General features: G+C 41.1%; 1 protein-coding gene across 1 annotated transcript in view; it reads left to right on the forward strand.

Moving 5' to 3' along the window:
* SORCS3 (sortilin-related VPS10 domain containing receptor 3) overlaps positions 1–23,549 on the forward strand; it is an 863,487-nt gene that overhangs the window by 722,996 nt on the left and 116,942 nt on the right. Inside the window, exons 8-9 of the mRNA XM_006831323.1 lie at positions 3,739–3,828; positions 13,040–13,219. Of these exons, the coding sequence (XP_006831386.1) occupies positions 3,739–3,828; positions 13,040–13,219 (270 nt within the window). The remainder of the gene's footprint in view (positions 1–3,738; positions 3,829–13,039; positions 13,220–23,549) is intronic.

Genomic DNA, 23,549 nt, shown 5'->3' on the forward strand with positions numbered 1-23,549 from the left:
CGCTATGGGTCGGAACCGACTCGATGGCACTTAACAACAACATATATATATATAAAGGAAAGAAGGGTAAATTGCTACAATTTGATGAACCTGACCTATACTCATGGAGGTAGTAACTGTAAATACCAACAGAGAGGGAAGAAGTCTTCATATCAAGTACCAATGCTATCCCCTCTGTACACAGGGTAGGGCAACTTAGACATTGGCTACCTAAAATGAGGGGGTGATAGAGGCATGAAGTGACTGGCTTACAAGGTATCAAGAAGAGAGTTTAAGACTGAGTGGGTGGGAAGAAAGTGGTTGGGAATAGTTTTCGTCTTGTCTACATGGGTCTGGTGAAAAGAGATGGGGATAAGATTCCTGTGATTCAATAGTGAATAATTTTTATCATGACTAATTGCTACTGTCACATTTGTAAAGGTAGACGTTTGGTAACAAAAACAGGGGAGTCGTTAATCTTACAGTCTGAAAACAGAGGGCCCTAGGACCATCAAAGGAGATGAGCGCAAGTAGATTGCGGGACCTTATCCAGAGAAGCAGCAACACCTGAGATGGAGGCAGAGATGGGGTCATCGAGATTTGGAAAGGCTGAGGACTCTAGATTCATGGGAAGAGAGGGACTAAGAGCCAGTGGCCATGAGGCAGACTTGCAGAATGTGCCCTTTGAAAGTGTAAATTATTATATATGCCTGGAGGATTTTTTGTTTTTGTTTTTGTTTTTTTAAAAAAAGCTAAAGTCAATAGAGAGAAATATTGTTAAGTGATGGTACATGGAGGGGATTATAATAATTGTAATGAAACAAGGTGTATGATTTGTTGAATGTAAAACTGATGATCTGCCCTGTAAACTTTCACTCACTTAATCCACAATAAAAACATTAAAAAACAAACAACAAAACCTGTATTATAGTGGTTTGAAAGGTTTGAGCCAGATTTGGACATTAGTGTTGTGGAACATCTCATTCAATTGGCCTAATATAGTTCATAAACTTCGGTTCAATATCCAGATTTGGGGAGTGGTCTGTAAGGCATTATAAGTTGTGAGAGGCCATCTAAGATACAGCTGTTGTTCTCTACTCATCTAGAGCAAAAGAGAGAAAAAGTAACAGACTCGAAGAAGAGGCAGGCCAGTCAGTTAACATGGACCATAGCTTCACTGACCCAGAGGCCAGAGAACGTAGATGGTGTCCTGCTACCAGTCCCAGCCATTCGAAGCCAGACCATAATAGATGGACCCTGACAGAGTGGTGAAAAACATGGACCAGAACCTCAAATTCCTTAAGAACAAGCAAACAATAAAATAACAACCAAACTTAATGGACTGGCTGAGACTGGAGAACTCCCTGACCCAATTACCCAGATACACTCTTCAAACCTTGAACCAAAACTAACCCCAGAGCTCACCTTATAGTTAGATAGCAGACTGACTCATATAGTAATGAATAACCTCTGTAAGTTTTGTACTTCTCCAAATGGTTAGCAATTACTTTAAAGCAAAGATAAGAGGAGCAGGGAAACTGAATTACTGGAAAGGGAAAAAGCAGATGGAGAAAATGACAATGTCTGTTCATTGTGAAGAATGCAACCAGTGCCACTGAACAAGGTGTGTGGAAATTATGGAACGGTGACCTAAACTGCTATGTAAATCTTCACGGAAAACACCATGAAACAGTATTTAAAAAACAAAAACAAAAAGTTACCGTGTGTAGCAGGGTCTTCTTTATGGTTAATGGGTGTGTTTTAGAACCATGTAGAAGCAATGGCTGATCACCATTGTGAATGTACTAAAAACCACTTAATTGTACACTTTAAAATGATGCATATTATCTGGATTTCTCCTCAGTTACAACAAAATCTTTATCATGATTGTAAAGGCAAAATCCAGGAAAGTCACTCCATCTGGGAAATGGGCTTGGTGGACCGCTGAGGAACACAAAGGTCTAAGTAAATTGGCGTTGATGACCTGGTTGTGTGGTACTCAAAGTGTAGCCCCCAGGCAAGTAACATCAGTAACATCTGGAAACGTGTGAGAAATGCCCATTCTCGGGCCTCACCCCAGGTCTGTCGAATCAGAAACTCTTGGTGTGGGGCTCAGCAGTCTGAGTTTTGACAAGCTTTACCTGTGATACTGGTGCATGCTAAAGCTGATAAAATACTGAACTAGTTCCTGGGTTTCCAGGTACCTTTATATGTATTCCTTCTATAATTGAAAATAAAGCCCAGTTGAATGAAAAATAAATAAGTAGGCCCATGCAAGGTCTAACACTGACTGTGTGTTAAGAATCTAGGATTATATGTTAATATGCATTTGAGACTCATTTGAAAAGGAAAACAGAAACAAGACCTCTCAGCAACTTACTGATCTTAACATGTCCGTACCCCATCTCTCAGCCATCAAGGAAAAAATATACGTTCAGAACACGGTTTCTTATTTTAAAACGGAATAGCAAATCCAGGACTACAAAACAAGATTGATGCTTATATGAAAATGGAGACGGAGGGATGGTGCTGAGCATCAAGGAGAAAACCAACTCTTCTTAACAGCCGAAGCCTTTGGACCAGGTCTTTTCCCAGGTTCTGCCTTCCTGCTGACTCTGACATCTACTCTACCTGGCTGCGGCTGGTTCCCGTTTTGGTGACGTCCAATCCGTGCAGAGCAAAGAGAAGCTATCACTCAGAGTGAGGAGCTGGAGGTGGCTCTCAATAGAGATGTTAGGCCCCTTGACCTCCCCAAAGCCTCTGTGGATAGGAGCCAGTTTTGGACTAGAGTGGGAAGACTGGCCCACCTCCAGTTTCGGCTTGGGCCTCAGTGAGAATGGAGCATGTGTCTTCAAGTAAATTGCCTCCTCAAAATAGCAGCCTGGTTGCTATTGTTGTTGTGCGATTTTCTCTGAACAGGACATGTTATCTTCTCCTGTGAATATTAATTTCCCTGGAGTTAGGATAATTGAGCAAAAGCAGCCATCTGCAGAGCGCTGCCATGCTGGCAGGACTTTCAGTAAGTCCAGGCCAGCAGACCATTTCTTGGAGTGGTTTCCTGGTTCCTTTATGAATCTCTTCTTTCCCATGAGAGATTACAGAGCCTGCCCATGCTTCACTAGCCATGAAATAGTTAGCTGGGTCTCAAACTCAGGAATTCTGATTTTCAAATCTCAAGTGCTTTCTCTGATCTTCGATGCCTTTTAGTAAGTTTACACATGGAAAGACTATAAATGTCTGTTCCATGCATGATTTATATATATGAAAGAAAAAAATAGTGTTACTGGGTTAGAAGTGAAATTAAACTGGCAAGTAATAAGAAGTCATAGCATTAGTAATTATTCAGATTCAGGGGAAGTATTTTTTATCAAAGTATCACAGTTACAATAGGTTACTAGACTGTTTTTCTAAAAGACAGTTAAAATGTAGATCATGGGTAGCAGTCCACATCAGCAGCTCCTCTGTTCTCCTTCACTTGAAAATATTTATCAGCTGTGTGTCCTATGCCCAGTGAGCAAATGCAGACCCCTGCTGTCCCAGAGGATGCCAGCCAGTGACAAGGCTGTTGTTATTACCTATTTATTATCTAAGTGGCTTCACAAGGGAGCAGCTCTTAATCCCATGGGATTAGTAACTCAAAATCAGCAAAGGATTGTCTGAAAGGCACACACCTATGACTGATGGAGAGACCAATACTTTCCATTTGTGGCGTGAGCTGTGTGACTCATCTGCTCCCTTTGTGTCTGCCCTATGATTCAGGTCACAACTGGTGGAAGAGCCAGCTACTACGTGTCCTACCGAAGAGAGGCCTTTGCTCAGATAAAGCTGCCCAAGTATTCTCTGCCAAAGGTACAGTTCCTGGTCCTGCCAGACAAAGTGAAGGTTGGGAGACTGGCTTGTTGGGCTGTGGGAGGTTTGATCTCTAGCTGGGAGGACTGCTTGCATTCAACCTGACTTAACACTGTGGAGTTTGGCTTCTGCTCTTGGTTCTGAACCTAGGCTCTATAGTCCCCTTTCAGCTGGGTGCCCAGGCAAAAGCTTTATTTCCCCAGGACTCAAGCATCTGTTGTAATCTTGGGACATTTCTCAGGGGAGGTAGTGAAAGGAGAACTAGCTTTGGAATCCCTTCTGAGGACCCCTCTTTTTGGCAAGAGCCTGCCTACCAAATAGAGTCAAGTTCACAGTGGTACAGGTGGGAGCACAGATGCTCTGTGTGGGCATGTGTGAAAGTGCACAGGTGAGTCTGATGGGTTTCGTGCTTTTCTCTATACTTCCAGGCTAAATATAAATGTACCGCTTCTGTTTGCCACCGCCGCTGCTGCCAGTATGAGTAATTTAAAAAGGAGAGTTTACTATAAAGTCAATAGCCAATGATGGCATTTTAACTCTTCATTGGAAAATCATGACACTTTGTGGAACCATTCCTGTGGGCGTTGCTGTCTGTAGGAAGATGGATCTTAGAACCTTAAAGTAAACATAGATAGGACATCACTGGATCACGTAATGAAGCTGCAGAGAAGCAAGCTCCCTGGACACATATCAGGACTAATGTTGCAAAGGATGGATACATATCAGGGCTAATGTTGCAAAGGATAGACACACATCAGGACTAATGTTGCAAAGGATGGACACATATCAGGGCTAATGTTGCAAAGGATGGACACATATCAAGGCTAATGTTGCAAGCACGGGTCTTTAAGCTGGTGCTAAGACATGTTTAAAAAACTGAGTACAGAAGCACAAGGAATTATGGGATAAGAAGGTGGACTGTTATCTCTGCCTTGGTTGTTTTTATTCTTTCAGTTATTCATGCAGACATGTATTAATTAATTCATTTGTTCTTTCTTCTGTTCAACCATCTAAATAGCCTTTCTTCGATTCCAGTTCTTACTCTGTGTCCTCAGGCACTGAGTTAAACTGTGCGGATGGGAGAGTCAGTACGATGCAGATGGTACCTACCTTCATGGAGATGCTATTCTGGTAGAGAGGAGAGGCACTGAACAAGTAGTTATAGGTGTCTGTGTGGTATAGGAATAGAAAGAGCTACTGGGACGTAAAAGATAGAGCTAACCAAATATGGGTAGCGAGGGCAAGGTTCCTAAAGAAAGTGATGTTTAAACTGAGACAAGACAATGAGGAGTTAACCCAGCATGCAGAAAGTGGGGGGCTAATAGAAAGCATATGCACAGACTCTGTTTTAATAGAGAGCATGGTCCATTCAACAAATTAAAAGAAAAAGAATAATTCTAGAGACTGGATTGTAGCGTGAGGTGGATAGAGGCTACTGAGGTAGACTGGGACCACATTCAGTAGACTCAGAGGTCATGGAACCCAATTTTCTTTTTCTCTACCCTCTTTGTTACTGGCTTGCATGGGATCATTCTAGTAATGTGGCTGCAGGATGCTCCACTCAGCCTATTCTAAAATGAAGGCGGGGAGAGGTAGTCCCTTTGGAGAGGATGAGGGGAAATCCTGTTCTTTTACTAACTCTCGCAGTAACATGACAATTTTCATATACTGGCCCAGAAGTGTTTCAGGAACTTCCTAAGCCATTCTCTAATGTAGGGCCTGTTTTGTTTCTCTGTTTGGATATTTAGTGTATTTGTAACCTTCTTAGGAAAGCAAACAGTTTGTTCCGCTGGCACTGTGGCCGCAGGTGGGACAAACAAGGCTCCGGATTGATCACAACCCTGAACTGTTGCACTAATGATTCACAGCCCCATGATACTTTGCTGTGGTCGTGTGCCATCCATGTGACCTCTTTACTAGAACTTAACTCACAGCAGTGTCTCATTAATATGATGGCTGCTGTGAGGGGAGCTGGATGGTTACTGATCCTCCGTATTAGCTGGCATTGGCCCAGACTGCCCAAGTCCAGGCTGAGGAGGTGGAGGAAGAGATGGTCGTGGGAGATTGGTTCTTTCCATTGTTCAAAAATGGAAATGGCTTTTAAGCAAGTGGTTGCTGTTTCTTATTGTGCTGCAGCTGCTGTTAGGCATCGTTCTTACAACACGACATGTCCAAAAGGCTTCCTGTCAGCACTGTCCTCACACCTCAACTCCAGGTCTCTCTGCCCAGACAACGCTCTCCTGGGGTGGGAGTGTGGCTGAGAATTGAAATGAGTGCCATTAACAATGAGCGGCATTACTAGGAGCAACCACCCACCTTGTGCTGAGCCATCCTGGGATGGGGCTGGCACTCTCAGTCCAGTAGGCATGGAAAGTGCTTACCAATCATGCTATCGATGATGGCATTGGAGAAAGGCAGCTGAGCATAGGAGGAGAACCCTAGAGTTTTCATTCCATCTCTGCTGCATATTTATCCATGAGTTCCTATCTTCTCTTCTAGGAAGTGGGAGAATAATACTATGACAAGTTCAGAGGACTCAGTAAACAGCTCACTGTTAATACATGTAAAGCATTCTGTAAATCAAAGAAACAACTGTGATCCTGGGGAAAATAATAGAGAGACTTACCCTGCCTGGCATGGTGGGATTGCATCTCAGCCTGACGTTGGACGAACATTGTCTTTACTACTCTGCCTCTGATTGTTTTTGTTGTTAAGTGCCCTGGAGTTAGTTCTGACTCATAGTGACCTTGTATAGGGTTTCTGAGGAGCAGTTGGTGAACTTGAACTACTGACCTTAATAGTTTAAACCGACCTTGTGGTCCAGCGCATTAACCCACAGTACCACACCAGGACTCCCCTGTTATATCCCTCAGATACTGGATTTATTCTTAATTTGTCATTCTAATCATCATTTCTACAAGACAACTATTTTGCTTTGTTTCTGTACAGGATTCAGTTTGATAGTGACAAGATTGAACTTTTGCTGTGCTACTGGAAATCTGGGATGGTTAAGAACTTTCCCTACCCTTTTGGGTTCTAGTAAACAGCTTACTGAAAAGTAAATCCCCACGTGGATCATTACTATGACATCATCAGTCACTGATCATCTAAATTCTCAGACTTTGTCTCATAAGTGATTGGCTACACTGTTTGTCTCCATTGACCAATCGAAACAAAATGTAAGCTACCTTGACTTGACCAAACTTTGTTGTTGTTAAGTGCCCTAGAGTCCGTTCTGACTCATAGTGACTCTGTATAGGGTTTCCTGGGAGCAGCTGGTGAGTTTGAACCGGTTCTAAATGACTTTGTGGTCTAGTGCTTATCCTACAGGGCCACACCAAGACTCAGGAATTTCAAATCCCCAGACTCTGAATTTTGGCCCATCCTAGAACTTAAGTAAGCATTGGCATGCAGGGCAACCCCCACCTAGGAACCCCTTCTGAGGTCTGCATCACTGTAAAGAAAAACATTCTCTGTTCAATTGTTTGGTCATCCTACTCTCACAAGTAGTTTTGTCTAGCTTTGCTTTATTTTTCTCTATGAAAGAAACCCCATCCTGTCTTTACTCTGATATGCTTTCCGATCTTACAGTGTTTGCCTACTGCAATAGTCATTTTCAAATGAAGTCTCTTAAGTGGCTAAGTCTATATTTGTTTTTATTTGAACAGTAGAATATGGTTAGCCCTGTTTTGGACAATAAAAAAGAAGAGAGGGGATTATATCTTAGAAAATCACTTTAATGATGACCATGATATTAATTAACCCTTTCTTTTCTTAGTTTCTTTTCGCAAATACAAAATATGTGCCATAGATATATTTCTGAAACAGTAAGCTGTAATTCTACTCCCTTCTCTCATTGTCTCTGAACTCCTAACCCACTGCTACTTGACATCAGTTTCCCCACCTTTCCATTACTCTGTGGAAACCTGTCTAGCCATAGCCACAAGTGACCAGGATTTGCATGCCAAATCCAATAGGCTTCTCTACATCATGATCTTTTGGGACTTTTCTGGAGCATTCAATGCTTTGGGGAAATCAAAAAACAAAAGCAAACAAACAAGTGAAAAAACCTCCCATACTTGAGATCCTTCTCCTCTTTGGTAGCATTTTTGTGTATTTTTTGCATGCTCTACCATTTCCTACCCTTTAAATATTGGTATTCCTAAATTATTGAATTCTGCATGATCCCTGGGTAGCCTCACCCTTTTTCGGTCAAACAGTTGGTTCCTACATTCACAGCCCCATCCATGCTTCGCCATTGAGATCTAGACCACAAGAGCCCTGGTGGTGCTATGGGTTAAGCATCAAGGTCAACTGTGAAAACCCACCAGCTATTCTGTGAGAGGAAGATGAGGCTGTCTGCTCCCATAAAGACTTATAGTCTCAGAAACCCAAGGAGTACTTCTAGTCTGTTCTTTTGGTCATAATGATGGTATTTGCTTTTCTTTGTTCTTGGAAACGCAATGTCTTGTTTTTTATTGACTGACCTGTGTTTGACCATAAGACTTATTGAGAGAGATATTTCATAGTTCAAAGTTACTGAAAGAGGGGCAACTCCAGGTAAGTCATCTGGTAGACCTGTTCAGATGGTAGAATCTAAGGCTCCACACTAGACATACTGAATCAGGGCAGCAGGCAGTGGGACCCACGGATCTGCATGTTATTAAGATCTCTAAGTTATTTTGATGAAAAACAAAGGTTTATTCCCACCGATTTGGTTAAAAAGTTAGTCTTTTGATTCAAATAATTTTGAGTTTAAGTCTTAATTATGTTATTTATTAGTAGCTCAGTGACTTTGGGCCTGTTAGGTATTTCTCAGATAGACATTCCTGCATCCTAGAGCCCAGGCTCATAGCCTGAGCCTGGAGTTCCTGTTCACTAGGTAAGAAAGCCTCAGGACAGCCCTAACCAAATCATGTGCTCACAGCAAACCCATCTGCCTTTCATTCTGACCATGCGTCAGTGTTTTAAGTTGTTTTTTTCCACTTCTTGTACATTAGTTTAGTCTGAAATAACTTAGCTCATTCATTTTTATGACCAAAACATCTGGGAAAAGCCAAGCATTTCTATTGCATTTTTAACAGGGTAAGTGAATTTAATTCTGTATTTCCTACAGCTGCTATTTCCCCTCCTACTGGGTTTTTGGAAATTCATTCCACACCAAACTCTACACAATCTCATCACATGGTTTTTAAGAGTAAGCCGTATTTGCATTTTCAAGTAGCTCAGCAGGAACCTGTAGTTCTGTAGGGTGTGCAATCACAAATGAACAGATAAGGTCTTACACAAGGTGATCTGGAGAGTTCCTAAGCTGAGATTTGACGCAGTGCATCCAGGACTTTGTCTTCTACGTCTCCCACTTCTCTTGTGTCCAAATCCAATGGACTTTTCAAGTCCAGTCCATTTCAGTTACCATAGAGTCAGTTCCAACTCCTGGCGACCCTGTGTGTGTTAGAGTAGAACTTGACCCCATAGGATTTTCAATGGCTGATTTTTCAGAAGTAGATAGCCAGATCTTTTTTCCAAGGCACCTCATGGTAGATCAAAACTCAAAACCTTTGGTTAAAAGCTGAGCACATTAACTATTTGTATCACCCAGGTACTCCTTATGGACATCGCTGCCTCATTTCACTTGCTGAAACCATTTCTAGAAAAAACAGGTCAAATGGAGGTTTAAATCTTCTTGGCCTTTTGCTCACGGTCAGCCTGGTGGCTATTTTCCCTACACTAGTGCTTTTTGCCATATTGTCATCTACCATCTTGGGGTGTTGTTAATTTATGGCATATATACCTGCCCAATCATGTACCTTTCACCTAGTCCCATCTTGTCAGATGCATATCCATGCCAAAATGACCTCCAGACTCTCTAAGTTCCCTAGGTAAGTGTTTGACTTCGTATGACTCTCTGTGCAGTGCTTAGATGTATATGCAAACTAGCTTTTAGAAACTCTTGAAATGTGGACTGCTAGGTTTGATTTTAGAAATTGTTCAGTTCAGGATTACAGATGACAGTGACTTCAGGTGCCAGAAAGTTAACATTGGTATGTAAGTGCCAGAGCTAAGAACATATGGGTATGTAGAGATGAGGCACCAATGATTTTTGGCTCTAACAAAAAAACCTCAGATTCGAGTACTTAATATAGGCTTTGGTTAAATGTTTGTGATTCATATTCATTTCATAGGTTGTTGATTTGCAACCTCTGATCTAGAGTCTGTTATCCTACTAATTAGAAGCTAGAGTAAGAGTTTTCAAACCTGGCCTTACCAAATGACCTGGAACAAGTTGCTAAATATTTGCGTGCCTAATTTGACTTTTCAGTAGAACAGCAATACTTTTGTTATTTCCATCATGGGATTATTTTGATTTGTAGTTGATATAATACATTTGGATGACTGAGAATACTACCTAATGTGAGCTCCTTTCAGTGCTCATCCAATCTCATCTGTTTTCAGGTAGAACAACGGAAGCCCAAGGAGATTAATTCATTCAAATCATGCATGGGACTTACAGCAGGGCTAATACCATGCATGACTCCAAACACTAAATTCCAGATTGAGTATCCTTTCCTCTGTATCAGTAACTTCCAAATATTATTTACAGTAGAATGTCCCTCACATTCTATTCCTAAAATAGTGTGTGACTCCAGGGTATCACACACTCATGTGACACTGCTCTGGTGGAAGCAAAGTTTGGTGATTCAAGCTCTATTGGTTCTGTTTCCGTAATGCCTCTCTGGGAACCTCCATGACTCTGAAAGGTTATCGCCACACTATGAAATTTGAAAGCACACGTTAAGATCTAGAGAAGCAATAGGCCTTGTCTCCTTTGCATTTCTGAGTTTCCCATCCTAAAGTCTCTGTTAGCACTAACACTAACTTTCAGATATTAAAATAAACAATGAAAGTGGATGAATCACTTGAAGCCATGAAAAATGATACCCACCAAAGCCCCTTACCAGTCTTGCTGTCACTTAGCAAGGAACAGAAATTGTGATGCTCATGATTTATGTTGTTGTTTTTAGGTGAACTCCGGCTGCACTTCTTCCAACACAGACTGAAGAAGGTAGTTGTTAGGTGACATTGAGTCAATACCAACTCATAGCGACCCTATGCACAACAGAACGAAACACTGCCCGATCCTGGGCCAACCTCACAATTGTTGAGCCCATTGATACTGCCATTTTGCCAATCCATCTTGCTGGGGGTCTTCCTCTTTCTCTCTGACCCTCCACCTTACTAAACATGATATCCTTCTCCAGCGACTGGTCCCTCCTGACAATATGTCTGAAGTATGAGAGACGAAGTTTAGCCATCCTGGCCTGCAAGGAGCACTCTAGCTGTACTTCTTCCAACATAAATCTGCTGGTTCTATGGGCAGCCTATGACACTTTCAATATTCTCCTCCAACACCATAATTCAAAAGCATTAATTCTTCTACAGTCTTCCTTATTCACTGTCCAGCTTTCGCATGCATATGAGGTTATTGAAAATACATCAGGTGTATCTTAGTCCTCAAGATGACATCTTTGCTCTTCAACACTTTAAAAACATCTTGTGCAACAGATTTACCTAATGCAATACATCATTTGATTTCTTGACTGCTGCTTCCATGAGTGTTGATAGTTGCTCCAAGAAGAATGAAATCCTTGACAACTTCCATCTTGTCTCCGTTGATAAGAATGTTGTTTATTGGTCCAGTGGTAAGGATTTTTGTGTTCTTTACATTGAGATGCAATCCATACCGAAGGCTGTGCTTTTTGATCTTCTTCAGTAAATATTTTAAGTCTTCTTCACTTTCAGCAAGTAAGGTTGTGCCAGCTGCATACCGCAAGTTGTTAATGAGTCTTCCTCCAATCCTAATGTCACATTTTTCTTCATAGAACCCAGCTTCTCAGATTATTTGCTAACCATACAGGTTGAGTAAGTATGGTGAAAGAATACAACCCTGTCGTACACCTTTCTTAATTTTAAACCATCCAGTGTTTCCATGTTTTGTTTGAACAACTGCCTTATTGGTCCATGTACGAATTCCTCATGAACAGAATGAAGGGTTCCAAAATACTCATACTTTGCAATATTGTCCATAGCTTGTCATGATCCACACAATCAAAAGCCTTTGCATAGTCAATAAAACACAGGGAAACATCTTTCTGATATTCTCTGCTTTCAGCCAAGATCCATTAGACATCAGCAGTGATATCCCTTGTTCCACAGCCTCTTCTGAATCCGTTCGAACCTCTGTAAGTTCTATGTCAATGTATGCTTGCAGCTGTTTCTATATTACCTTTAGTAAAACTTTACTCACATGGATATCAAAGAGATTGTCCGATGAGTTCTGCAATCCATTTGGTCACCTCTCTTTGGAATGGGCACAAATATGGATCACTTCCAATCAGTAGGCCAGTTAGTTGTCTTCCAAATTTCTTGGCAGAGATGAGTGAGTGCCTCCTGTGCCACTTCACTTTCTTGAAAGATTTCAATTTTTATTCAATCAATTCCTGGTGCCTTGCTCTTTGCCAATTCCTTCAATGCGCCTTGGATTCCTTCTTTCAGTGTCAATGGCTCTTGATCATATGGTACCTCTTGAAATGGCTGAACATGAACCATTTCCTTTTGGTACAGTGACTTTGTGTACTCCTTTCATCTTCTTTTGATGTTTTCTGCATCATTCAATAATTTGCCCAGAAAATCTTTCAATAACGAACGTGGAGGCTTGATTTTTTCCTTGAGTTCCCCAGACTGAGAAGTGCTGAGTGTGTTCTTCCTTTCTGGTTTTCTGACTTCGGGTCTTTGCACATTTTGTTGTAATATTTGGCTTTATCTTCTTGAGCTGATCGTTAAGATTTTCTGTTTAGTTCTTGTACCTCCTCATTTCTCCCATTTGCTTTAGCACCTCTATGCGGGAGAGCAAGTTTCAGAGTCTTTTTGACCTTTTCCTTCTTTCTTGTCTTCTTAATGATTTTTTGCTCTCTTTATGTATGATGTTCTTGATGTCATCCCACAACTCTTCTGGTCTTCAGTCTTTAGTGTTTAATGTATCAAATCTGTTCTTCAGATGATCTCTATAGTCATGGTCTAACAGAATTGTCTAATAATTGCCTATAACAAGGTTTTTTCTCAGGAATTTTCTAAGTCATGGTGAGTGCTGTGGGTCCCAGTGGGCAGGGAGATAGGAGATCTGCTTCCTCACAGGCCTTCTGTCTTCTCACAGGACATGCACATCATCAGCACCGATGAGAATCAAGTGTTTGCAGCAGTCCAAGAATGGAACCAGAATGACACCTACAACCTCTACATCTCAGACACCCGTGGGATATACTTCACCCTGGCCATGGAGAACATTAAGAGTAGCCGAGGTCTGATGGGAAATATCATTATTGAATTGTATGAGGTATGTAGCCAAGATTGTCCCTCCTCTGAATCCGTGTCTCGTCTTCAAGGGTTTTAATGGCAAAAAAGCAAGTACTGAAATCAGGTAGTCCAGGGTTCCGATCCCAGCAACTCCCACAGAACAGTTGTGTGACTTTGGGCAAGGGACCTAACTTCACTGTGCCTTAGTTCCCTCACCTATAAAATGAGGATAAAATACATATCTAGTGACCTTACTGTGAGAATGAGAGATAATGCATGTAAGTCATCTGGTATGGTGACTGCCTCAGTCAGCCCTCAGCAGAAGGTATCTGAAGCCAAGGCCACATTGCGTACTTAGGAACATGATCATATTTCAGGATGGAACGTAATTAGCCTCAGTGATCTCTTACGTACTTTTTTCTACTCTGTGATTCTTTTTTTTTTTTTAATCATGGTAAAAATACATATAACAAAACCTTTATCAACTCAATAATTTCCACACATACAATTAGTGACATTGATTATATTTTCATGCCTTGCAAACTTTGTCGATGTCCTTTTCCAAATTATCCCAGTACCATTAACATAAGTACAATGCCCCTGAAGCAAAATTTCCCATTTCTTCCTCCCTCCCACATCTGGTAACCATTCATATTCTATGGTTTCTATATATTTGTTTATTTCGTGTAAGCAAAATTGTACATACAGTATTTGTCCTTTTGCGACTGACTTTTTTCACTCAGCTTTTCTAGGTAAATGCTTCTAGGTGAATTCATTTTGACATGTACCAGAGCTTCATTTTCCTTTATGGTTAAGTAATATTCCATTGTACGCATATACTGCATTTTCCTAATCCGTCTATCTGTTGATGGACTTTTCCCTCGTTTTTACCTTTTAGCTATTGTGAAAACTCCTATAATGCATATTGGAACTGGAGCAAAAAATCTAGATATTTCAGTGGCCCTAAATTTCTCCAATTACAGTGTATGACATTTGGCAATTCTGGTCACAGAAAGGGACCTAATTGACCAACTAGGATTGGGTTGAGTAAAGAAAGATGGTCTAATGATTCAAGCATTCACCAGTGACTGGTAATCAAGGCCAACAAGGCTAAGTTAGCTGAGATAATTTCTGGAAGAACACATTGTCTCTTCTGAGAGACAGTCAGATAGCTCTGGTGAGCGGTTCCCTTGTTTTCAGTTTTCCTTTCATAGAGTGGGAGTGCCTTTCAGAACAGAGAGATCAGTGATGGGTCTCTGCTTCACTGTGGCCTCCTTGAGCAGTGCTTTTCAAAGTCCCAGCACCCCTACACTGGTGTCTAAGTTGACTGCTGAGTTGCTGAGAGTAAAGGACATATTGAAGGTTGATACTATTCTGTTTGATAGAAGGGGGATTATGCCAAGATATGGAATGAATGGAGCAGTATTTAAAAAAAAGAAAAAAAAATAACTAGGAAGGAATGAATTTCACTGGATAGAACACAGAAATCACCAGAAATATCCTAATGTCCGAGGACTAACTGATAAGTACTGAAATAACTGCTTTTTGAGCAACAAGGTCCCAGTTTGAGAAACAAGTGGTAGGGATAGCTAGAGCATAAAGGAGCTTTGGGAAGCTTACTTCCTGTGTTTCTGATCACATCAGAATGGGGAAATACACCTTTGTTATTAGACCATCAGTCACGTATTTGGATGAATATGGAGCTGCACTGTGCTCCCAGGACTCCGTCCATTCCAAATGCCTGTTTCTCATAAAAGTGAGGCTTCAGATAAGACCATTATTCATACCCTGCGATAAGGCACAAATAGGAGATGGTAGATTCTACTGCAGATGACCTTTCAGTCCAGAAATCCCTGTGTTGGGTCTTTCGCCCTATTGCTATGGTGGGTGGTTTACCATTATGTTATTGCCTTCCTAGGAAAGGGAGCCTGAAATACCTTGGTCATTTAGAACCATGAGACACACTGATCTGAAGTGGAGCATGAATCAAAATGAAGAATGTGCCCAGATGCATGTAATTTTTAACTCCTGCTGAAGTGCATTTTCCATCTTGGGGAAAAAACTGCATGTGTCATTGCATCTATAGAGTAGCAAGACATATCAGGCAGGGACTCTTCTTTAAAAACCAGCCCTGTTGAGCTTGTTCTTCATGGTTGATTGTGCCCCTGCTTTGTGTTCAAGCCTCTTTCATGGGCTTGGACACAAAATAGGGGCACAATCACCCACTCCTGAGAAACCCAATATAGGGTCACTATGAATCAGAACCAACTTGATGGCACTTAACAACAGTAACAACAACAGCAACAACAATGGTAACTTGGATAGCATAGGTGTACAGAGACTATGATGTGTGCAGGCAAATCCTACAAATAAGAGAGGTAGGTATGAGCTGTACATGTCCTGTTCTTTTTCGTAAATTTACTAATTTCATTACCAATCAGTCCCCTTGATCTTGGGAGAAAGGAAAGGATAACTGGAAGGATTTCCTAATGTCTAGAATGATATGATCTGAGGATTGGAGGGATGGTGTACAGTTGTGAGACAGTGAACTAGTCAGTCTGATTGACTAGAAAACATGTAACGGCTAAACAAGAAGTGAAGTTCAGTATCCAGAAAGCATTGAATACCAAGGAAATAAACTGGAGCCTGGCCCTATCAACCATGACCATATTGAAGGATTTTAGAAGACATTGTACTTTTGTACCTGGAGATACATTCTGTGGCTTGGAGAGAAAACTCAACTTAATTTGTCTCAAAAGGTCTTTACACTTGAACCATATGGCCACTTAGCAAAAAGGAAAAATGTCTGGATTCTGAATGCCTTTGAAAAATACATGTGGGAAAAACAATACATTTTCACATGAAATTCAGCTAAATTTGCACACTTTCATTGGTTGTATTTTGTTTGATGCTTTGTGAGCTGGTGCATGAGACTCATAATCTGCTGACAAGTTAAATATGAACCCTGTTATTGTCGTTTTACTACAGACTAACTTGTATTAGAGGTGTGAATCCCCTGTGTGTAGTGTCAAGTTAGATTCATTCAAAATTTCAAAGTTTGGGAGACTTGTAAATGAGTTGCCTTAGGATGAATTTCTGGAGATAGGGAGCAAGACAGATTGGATGGAGTCAAAGCAGGAGAAAGGTCTAGGCATCAGGGGAGTAGAGTAGTGTGGATGAAGATTGTAAAAATACTGGGAGAGTGCATGATTGAAGAGTTAACCATTTTTCTGTGGGCTAGTATTCCCATCTTTTTCTCACACATTTATATACCATGTTTGCATGCATGATGATGTCCCCTGTATCAGAGTAATTTATACCTTTATTTTTCTCCAGTTTAAGAAAGCTTATTGTAATACTAGTGAAGATGATGACATCGTGGAGATAATTCTGACTTTTTTCTAATGCCCACTTTAAAGGAAAATGATTACCACACTTTATCCTTATTAATAGTAATGGAATTTTTCTATGTGATGGTTAGTTGTGAAAGGTTTTTCTGGTAGATAACATCATTGTCTGTTATCAATGTTTTACCAAAAAAAACCCACACAACCTACTATTATAGGTAATGAATGGCAAAGCATGAAGAAAGTTTGGGCTTGTGAGAAGGCTGTGGCTCCAAGGGGTGGAATGGATTTGAGAAAGGAAGGGTATTGGGATTGAAGAGAGGGTAAGGTCCTGCCTTCCTTTGTCTGAAAGGGCAGAGGTGTCTTTACGTTATTTCCTGGTGTGGGCTCACCACAGCTACAAAGCTACTGGCATATCATGACATCTTCCACATGAACCTCTGAAGACTCGTCTTGGTAATGAGGATTGGATCATAAATGTTCTTCTGTTGTCTCACGAGGAGATCAAAGAAAGTCAGAACTTTTTTTTTTTTGAATTCATCTTGCAAACCTTGACATGAAGATAACTTGGAGGCCTGTATGAATCAATCCCACGGAACTCCCCCAAATTTAATGAAGTTGAGAAACGATGTGCTTTCTAAGCTTTTGAAGAGTTTCCTGCTGTAGAGAGTCCGTGTCTTGTTTTCCCTCTAGCCTTACCTTAAAGTGCACTAGTGTCATGGCTATAGCTACATAATCAGAGGAGAAAATAATGACCAATGCTTTCTTTCAAGTATCTGAAGCCCACTACATAGAAAGAAGGCTGGTACTGACAGTGAATGCACTTTATTGTGTGAACTCATGGTTTAGAAGCTTAAGGAGTAAGAGGCAAGAGACCTCCTTTGGGTAATGTGGCCTATTCATTCCCCCTCTAGGACAGAGATTTCAGAAATAAACCCTCTCTCGGGATGATTCACTGTAGGATAGGGAATCTATTGTGTTCTTTTTCTCCTTCACACAGAGTAATTGCTAGGACATTTCTTTCATCTGGCTCTCTACTGTGATATCCTCACATCCCTAATTATAAAATTGATAAATCAAAAAGCAAATATTCTCTTCAACATCCCTAGTTATGCTATGGAAATATGCTCATAGATGCTTATCTAATGCATTTCTTTAATGTTTATCTGGATCTTAAACATTAATTTGTATCTGTTTATATTAATAACAACAATATACCAGCTATATCTTAAATCAATGCTGTTAATTAAATACCCATATAATGCGTGATACAAATGCAATTTAAAATGTTCTAGGAGTCCTGGGGTAGCGCTGTGGGCTAATGCGCTAGACTGCAAAGTCGTTTGAGCCACAGGTTGGTGGTTCAGGCTCATCAGCCGCTCCTTGGAAACCCTATACAGGGTCACTATGGGTCAGAAACAACTCAATACCACTTAACAACAACAACTACTACTCACAATTAAAAAAAAAAAAAGTAAAAAGAAACAAGCGAAAGTAGTTGCATTTTATTTCACCTCAACTATACCTAAATTATGGAGTCCTGGTGTGTCGCTGTGGGTTAATGCACCAGACTGCAAAGCCGTTTGAACTGCAAGGTCGGCAGTTCAAGCTCACCAGCTCCTCCATGGAAACCCGGTATAGAGTCGCTACGGGTCAGAACCAACTCGAAGGCAGTTAACAACAAAAATACCTAAATTGGAGTACTGGTGTGGTGCTGTGGGTTAATGTGCCAGACTGCAAAGCCATTTGAACTGCAAAGTTGGTGGTTCAAGTTCACCAGCTGCTCTTCAGAAATCCTATATGGGGTCCTATGGGTCAGAATCAACGCAATGGTACTTAATCACAAAAACATACCTAAAATAACATTTTTATATCTCACTAATATAACAAATTATTAATGAGATATTTTATGATGTTTTATATATTTTCTGTACTAAGGCACCACTGAGTAAACACTGGACTGCAAGGTCAGTTTGAACCACAAGTGGGCGGTTCAAACCCACCAGTCGCTCCTTGGAAACCCTATACGGGATCTCTGTGAATTGGAACTTGCTCTACAGTACTTAACAACAACAAAGTCTATAAGATCTTGGGTGTATTTTCATTTCCCATGTATCTCAATTCATATGCTAGTAGGACAAAAAAAAGATTCCAGTACCCAAGTTATTTCAAACATATTTAAAATAGTTACCAGCAACCAAATTGAGTGTCCTTTTTAAATTTAAGTTAGTTAGAAAGAAATAAAATGTCGACTTCTGTTTCTCAGTCTTACCAGCCATATTTCACATGTTGGTGGGAATTGTGTTGGACTATACAACTTAGGTCGATCATAGCCTTTTTCTTCTTTAGCTAGGAAAGTAGGTGTCGTTTTCCATTGTGTCTGTGCAATTACTGAGATGCAGAGAATTGTGTGACTTGGTTCCGGTGTCATAGCTGATAAATGACAGAGCCACATTTGAGACTGTCTGACTAAAAAGCATTATGCTTTTCCCACTTATTTTTTCTCAGATATTTAAAAATCAGATTTTTAAATTTCTAGATCTTTTTAATTAAAATGTCCTGTTTGTAGCATAGCGTTGTGTGAATTCTTATGGGCTCACACTGTGTGTAACTACCACAACTCTCAAGATTGAGAAGAACCCAAAGAACCCCTTCACACTGCTCTTTCTCAGTCCGCCTCCCTCCCATCCACTCATTCACACGATCCGAATTCTCTCATCCACTTTTGCCTTTTCTGGCGTCTTATATGCATGGAAGACTGTAGGTAGTCTTTGTGTCTGACATCTTTCACTTCCAATAATACATTTGAGATCTGTCCAGGTTGTTACTAGTTTGTTTCTTTATATTGCAAAGTGTTGTTGTGGTTAAGTGCCATCGAGTCAGTTCCGACTCATAGCAACCCTGTATAGGGTCTCCAAGGAGCAGTTTGTGAGCTTGAACGGCTGACCTTGAGGTTCAAACCAACTTTGCAGTCCAGCTCATTAACCCACAGCGCCCATTAAGGAGTCCTGGTGATGCAGTGGTTTAGCATCAGGCTGCTAACTATAAAGTTGGTAGTTAAAACCCACCAGTGTCTCTGTGGGAAAAAGATGTGGCCATCTGCTTTCATAGAGATTACAGCCTTGGAAACCCACTGGGACAGTCCTCTATGAGTCAAAATTGATTCACAACCAATGGGGTAGTGTTCTGTTATATGGATGTGCCACAGTTTATTTAGACATTCATCAATTGAGGCCATTTAGGTTGTTTCCAGTTTGTGTGATTATGAATAAAGCTGTTCCAAACAGGAACAGGAACATAGGTTTTGGAGCTATTTTACATGGGTAAGTGCCTTGAATTACATTTGCTGGGTTGAATGTGAGTATATGCTTAATTTATAAAAGTAACTCCCAAACTGTTTCCAAAATGGTGGTACCATTTTCCATCCCCACTAGCATTGTAGGGGAGATGCAGTTGCTCTGCAATTCTATCAACACTCGGTACTGTCTGTTGTGTGTCGATATGCATGTATTGTTTAGCCTTTCTCTTCATTGCTTAGTGGTATCTCACTGTGATTTTAACTTGCATTTTCCTAAGGACTCACGTCACTCTACTTTGATGGTATCTTAGTTGTCTAGTGTGCTGTTTAACAGAAATGCTTCAAGCAGATGATTTCGACAAGCACAAATTGTTTTCTCTCACAATTTAGGAGGTTGAAGTCAAATTTAGGATGCTGGCCCTAGGGAAAGGGTTTCGCTCTCTTACTTCTCGGGGAAGGTCCTTGTCTCTTTGGCTTGTTTCCTGGCTTCATGGAGATTTCCATCTGCCTGGGTATCAATCTTCTCCCATCTCTGCTTGTTTACTTCCTTGTTTAATCTCATTCATATGGTTGTTGTTGTTGTTGTTATGTGCCGTGGAGATGGTTCCAACTCATAGCAACCCTGTACAGGGTTTCCAAGGCTGTGAATCTTTACAGGAGCAGAAAGCCTCATCTTTCTCTTGCGAAACAGCTGGTAGTTTCGAGCTGCTGACCTTGAGGTTCACAGCCTGATTCGTAGCATAGTGGATTATGAGCTGGGCTGCTAACAGCAAGGTCAGTAGTTCAAAATTACCAGTCTTCCATAGGAAAAAGATGAGACTTCCTGCTCTCATCAAGACTTACAGCCTCAGAAACCCTATACAGTGTTGCTGTGAATTGGAACCGACTCAATGGCTCACTGTCTCCACCACCATATCTCAAAAGAGAATGACTAGATACACAATCTACATTTGTCCTGCCTCACTTCACTCCCACATGGGAAGATAGCTACAAGCACTGTTGTTATTAGGTGTCCATAGCGACCCTATACACAGCAGAAAGAAACACTGCCTGGTCCTGCTCATACTGGTTACACTTGAGCCCATTGCGGCTGCCACTGTAGCAATCCATCTTGTTGAAGGTCTTCCTATTTTTCACTGACCCTCTACTTTACCAAGCATGATGGCCTTCTCCAGAGACTGTTCTCTCCTGATAATATTTCCAAAGTACGAGAGACCAAGTCTTGCCATCGGGCTTCTAAGGCGCATTCTTCCAAAACAGATTCGTTTGTTCTTTTGGCAGTCCATGATACTTTCAATGTTTTCTCCAACACCAAAACTGAAATGCTTCAATTCTTCTTCAGTCTTCCTTATCCACTGTCCAACTTTCACATACCATAGGCATTTGTTGTTGTTGTTAAGTGCTGTCGAGTCAGCTCCAACGCATAGAGACCCTGTACAGGGTTCCCAAGGAGCAGCTGGTGAGTTTGAACCACTGATCTTATGGTTCAAACCGACCTTGCAGTCCAGTGTTTTATCCCAGAGTTTAGGATTTGCAACACATATTTCGATAAGAGACACAATTTAGTCCATACTAGATGGTTAAACGGGAGCTGTCTGAGCCATCTTTAATGTCCTGAATTCTCTGCTCATCTTAATTATTGTGCCTTGCCTTCCCTGTTCCTAGTGCCTGCCCTCTGCTTCTTCATGACCTTTTTTTTCCCCCTTTTTCTTTTTGTCTCATCTTGGGCCAGATGGATAGTTCTTACAGGCTCCCCAGGGAGTTTTGTCCCAAATTGACCTTCCTCAGCTCCTCTCCACAGATCTGATTCTAGGGACAGCCCAAGGCAGACCCTGGTAATTGCTTTTCTCAGCAGGGCTCTGATTTCTTTGTCTTGAGGTCCCAGGGAGGTAAGGGACAAATGGCCATGACACCTGGACTCTATGCTTTGTCAAGGGGCCAGCTATCAAGTTCCCTCTGCACCTAAAATTGATTCCCAGAGGGAAAATGGGACACAGAAGCCTGTCACCTAATACCATCTTATCTTGTGGGCATTATCTTTTGTTGATGCCCTCTCCCTTGGCCCTTAGAACCATCAGTAGCACCCATCCTTCTGATTTCAAGCAATAGAGGGAGAAAAGATACTTCAATTTCATCAGATGCCAAATACCTCCTTGGATGGGCAAGAGTTAAAATGTATGTCTCATTTTCCAGCCCTTTTATACTGCATGTCTTGAAGATAAACAGTGATTCATGATATCGTTGTATCTAAGTTATGTATATATGTGCATGTACACTGATATGCACATATACGTATGAGTCCTTAAATGCGTACACAAAAGTAAAGTGCCCTCCAAACTTACAATCCATTTGTATAAGACATGAAGCCAAGAAGCAATTCGATTGTAATGTAAGGGCCTTGAACTATCCAAACACAAATGGAAAGTGCTCTGGTTACTCAGACAGAAGGGAGATTGCTGTTGCATTATGTGGAGCTACAGTAAAGAATGTCTGCAGAAATGAAGTTCCCTGGAAATCTCTTCTTCCGTCACCATTTCAGTCAACTTTCCAAGAAGTTTACTCTTAGAATATGTGGGGCACACAGAAAATGCCTATCCAAATGGTGAAGGTGCCAGAGGGAGAACTTAGTGATGATAGTTCCATCTGCTGAGCGTTCTCACTGAGAAGAATGCAAGAGATGGCTGAATGGCTGGCAATTCAAGTAATAATATATTCGTATCTGGTCCGGAGGCAGGGCTGGGCATGGCAAGAGCCACAAGAGCAATGAATCATGGACCCAGAGTCTGACCTGTCTATTTTCTTCCAACAAGTAGATAACAAGACCTGGAGTACATGTTGGAGAGGGACCTGCTGGTTTGGGGGAGTCATTACATGATGGTCAGGCAGAAAAGCTACCAGCTCTGTGGCCAAAGAGAAAACCAAAAGTCCCCCCAGGCAGAAAGGTCTAGAGTAGATCAGATTTCCTTCTCTGTGAGAAATAATTGGCAATCAGATTTAAGTTTGTTTTAGAGACTGAGATGATCTGTGGGCTTCATATACCCTGGGAGATCCTCTGTTGCATTATGTGGAACTGCTCCCATAAAGATTTACAGCCTCAGAAACCCTGTACAGGGTTGCTATGAGTCAGAACCGACTCCACGGCACATAACAACAACAACAACAGAAAAGAATACCTGCAGAGCTGAAGTTCCCTGGAAATCTCTTCTTCCATCACTGGGCAAGCATATGAGGTGCCCGCCTTCTTGAAGCAAGCATAGACTCTAAGCAGTTCCAGCAGAGGGTAAGCCTACATCATGACCTTCTCCCATCGTAGTCTCTCTCTCTACAGTCCCCTCTGTTTAAGTTAGTAACGTAACCACGGTCATTGTTGACTTTTTGTCAGATATCCTTCGCAGATAGTTCTACTCTCTTTCTGACATTCTCTGTTTATAGTTTTGACTTGTTTCTATTTGCTTTGGCATTCTCTTTCAGAGACCGTCAAGTTACTGGGGTATAAAAGGAAAGAAAAAACTTATTTCACCAACTTAATGTCAGTAATAATAATAAAAAAAAATTCTGTTTTGTGGAACTTTTTCCACTTGTGTTCTGTCTGAACTCAGTTAGCAAATATCAGTTAGCCATGATCCTCGATGTATTAGGGTTATGCACATTTATAGTTTTGAGATAGCTGAGTATTATACAAAAACCTTCCATTCAGCCTTTTGTTTACATATATTTAAAGAATT

Source organism: Chrysochloris asiatica, unplaced genomic scaffold, assembly GCF_000296735.1.
Source record: "Chrysochloris asiatica unplaced genomic scaffold, ChrAsi1.0 scaffold00003, whole genome shotgun sequence".
Lineage (NCBI taxonomy): Eukaryota > Metazoa > Chordata > Mammalia > Afrosoricida > Chrysochloridae > Chrysochloris > Chrysochloris asiatica.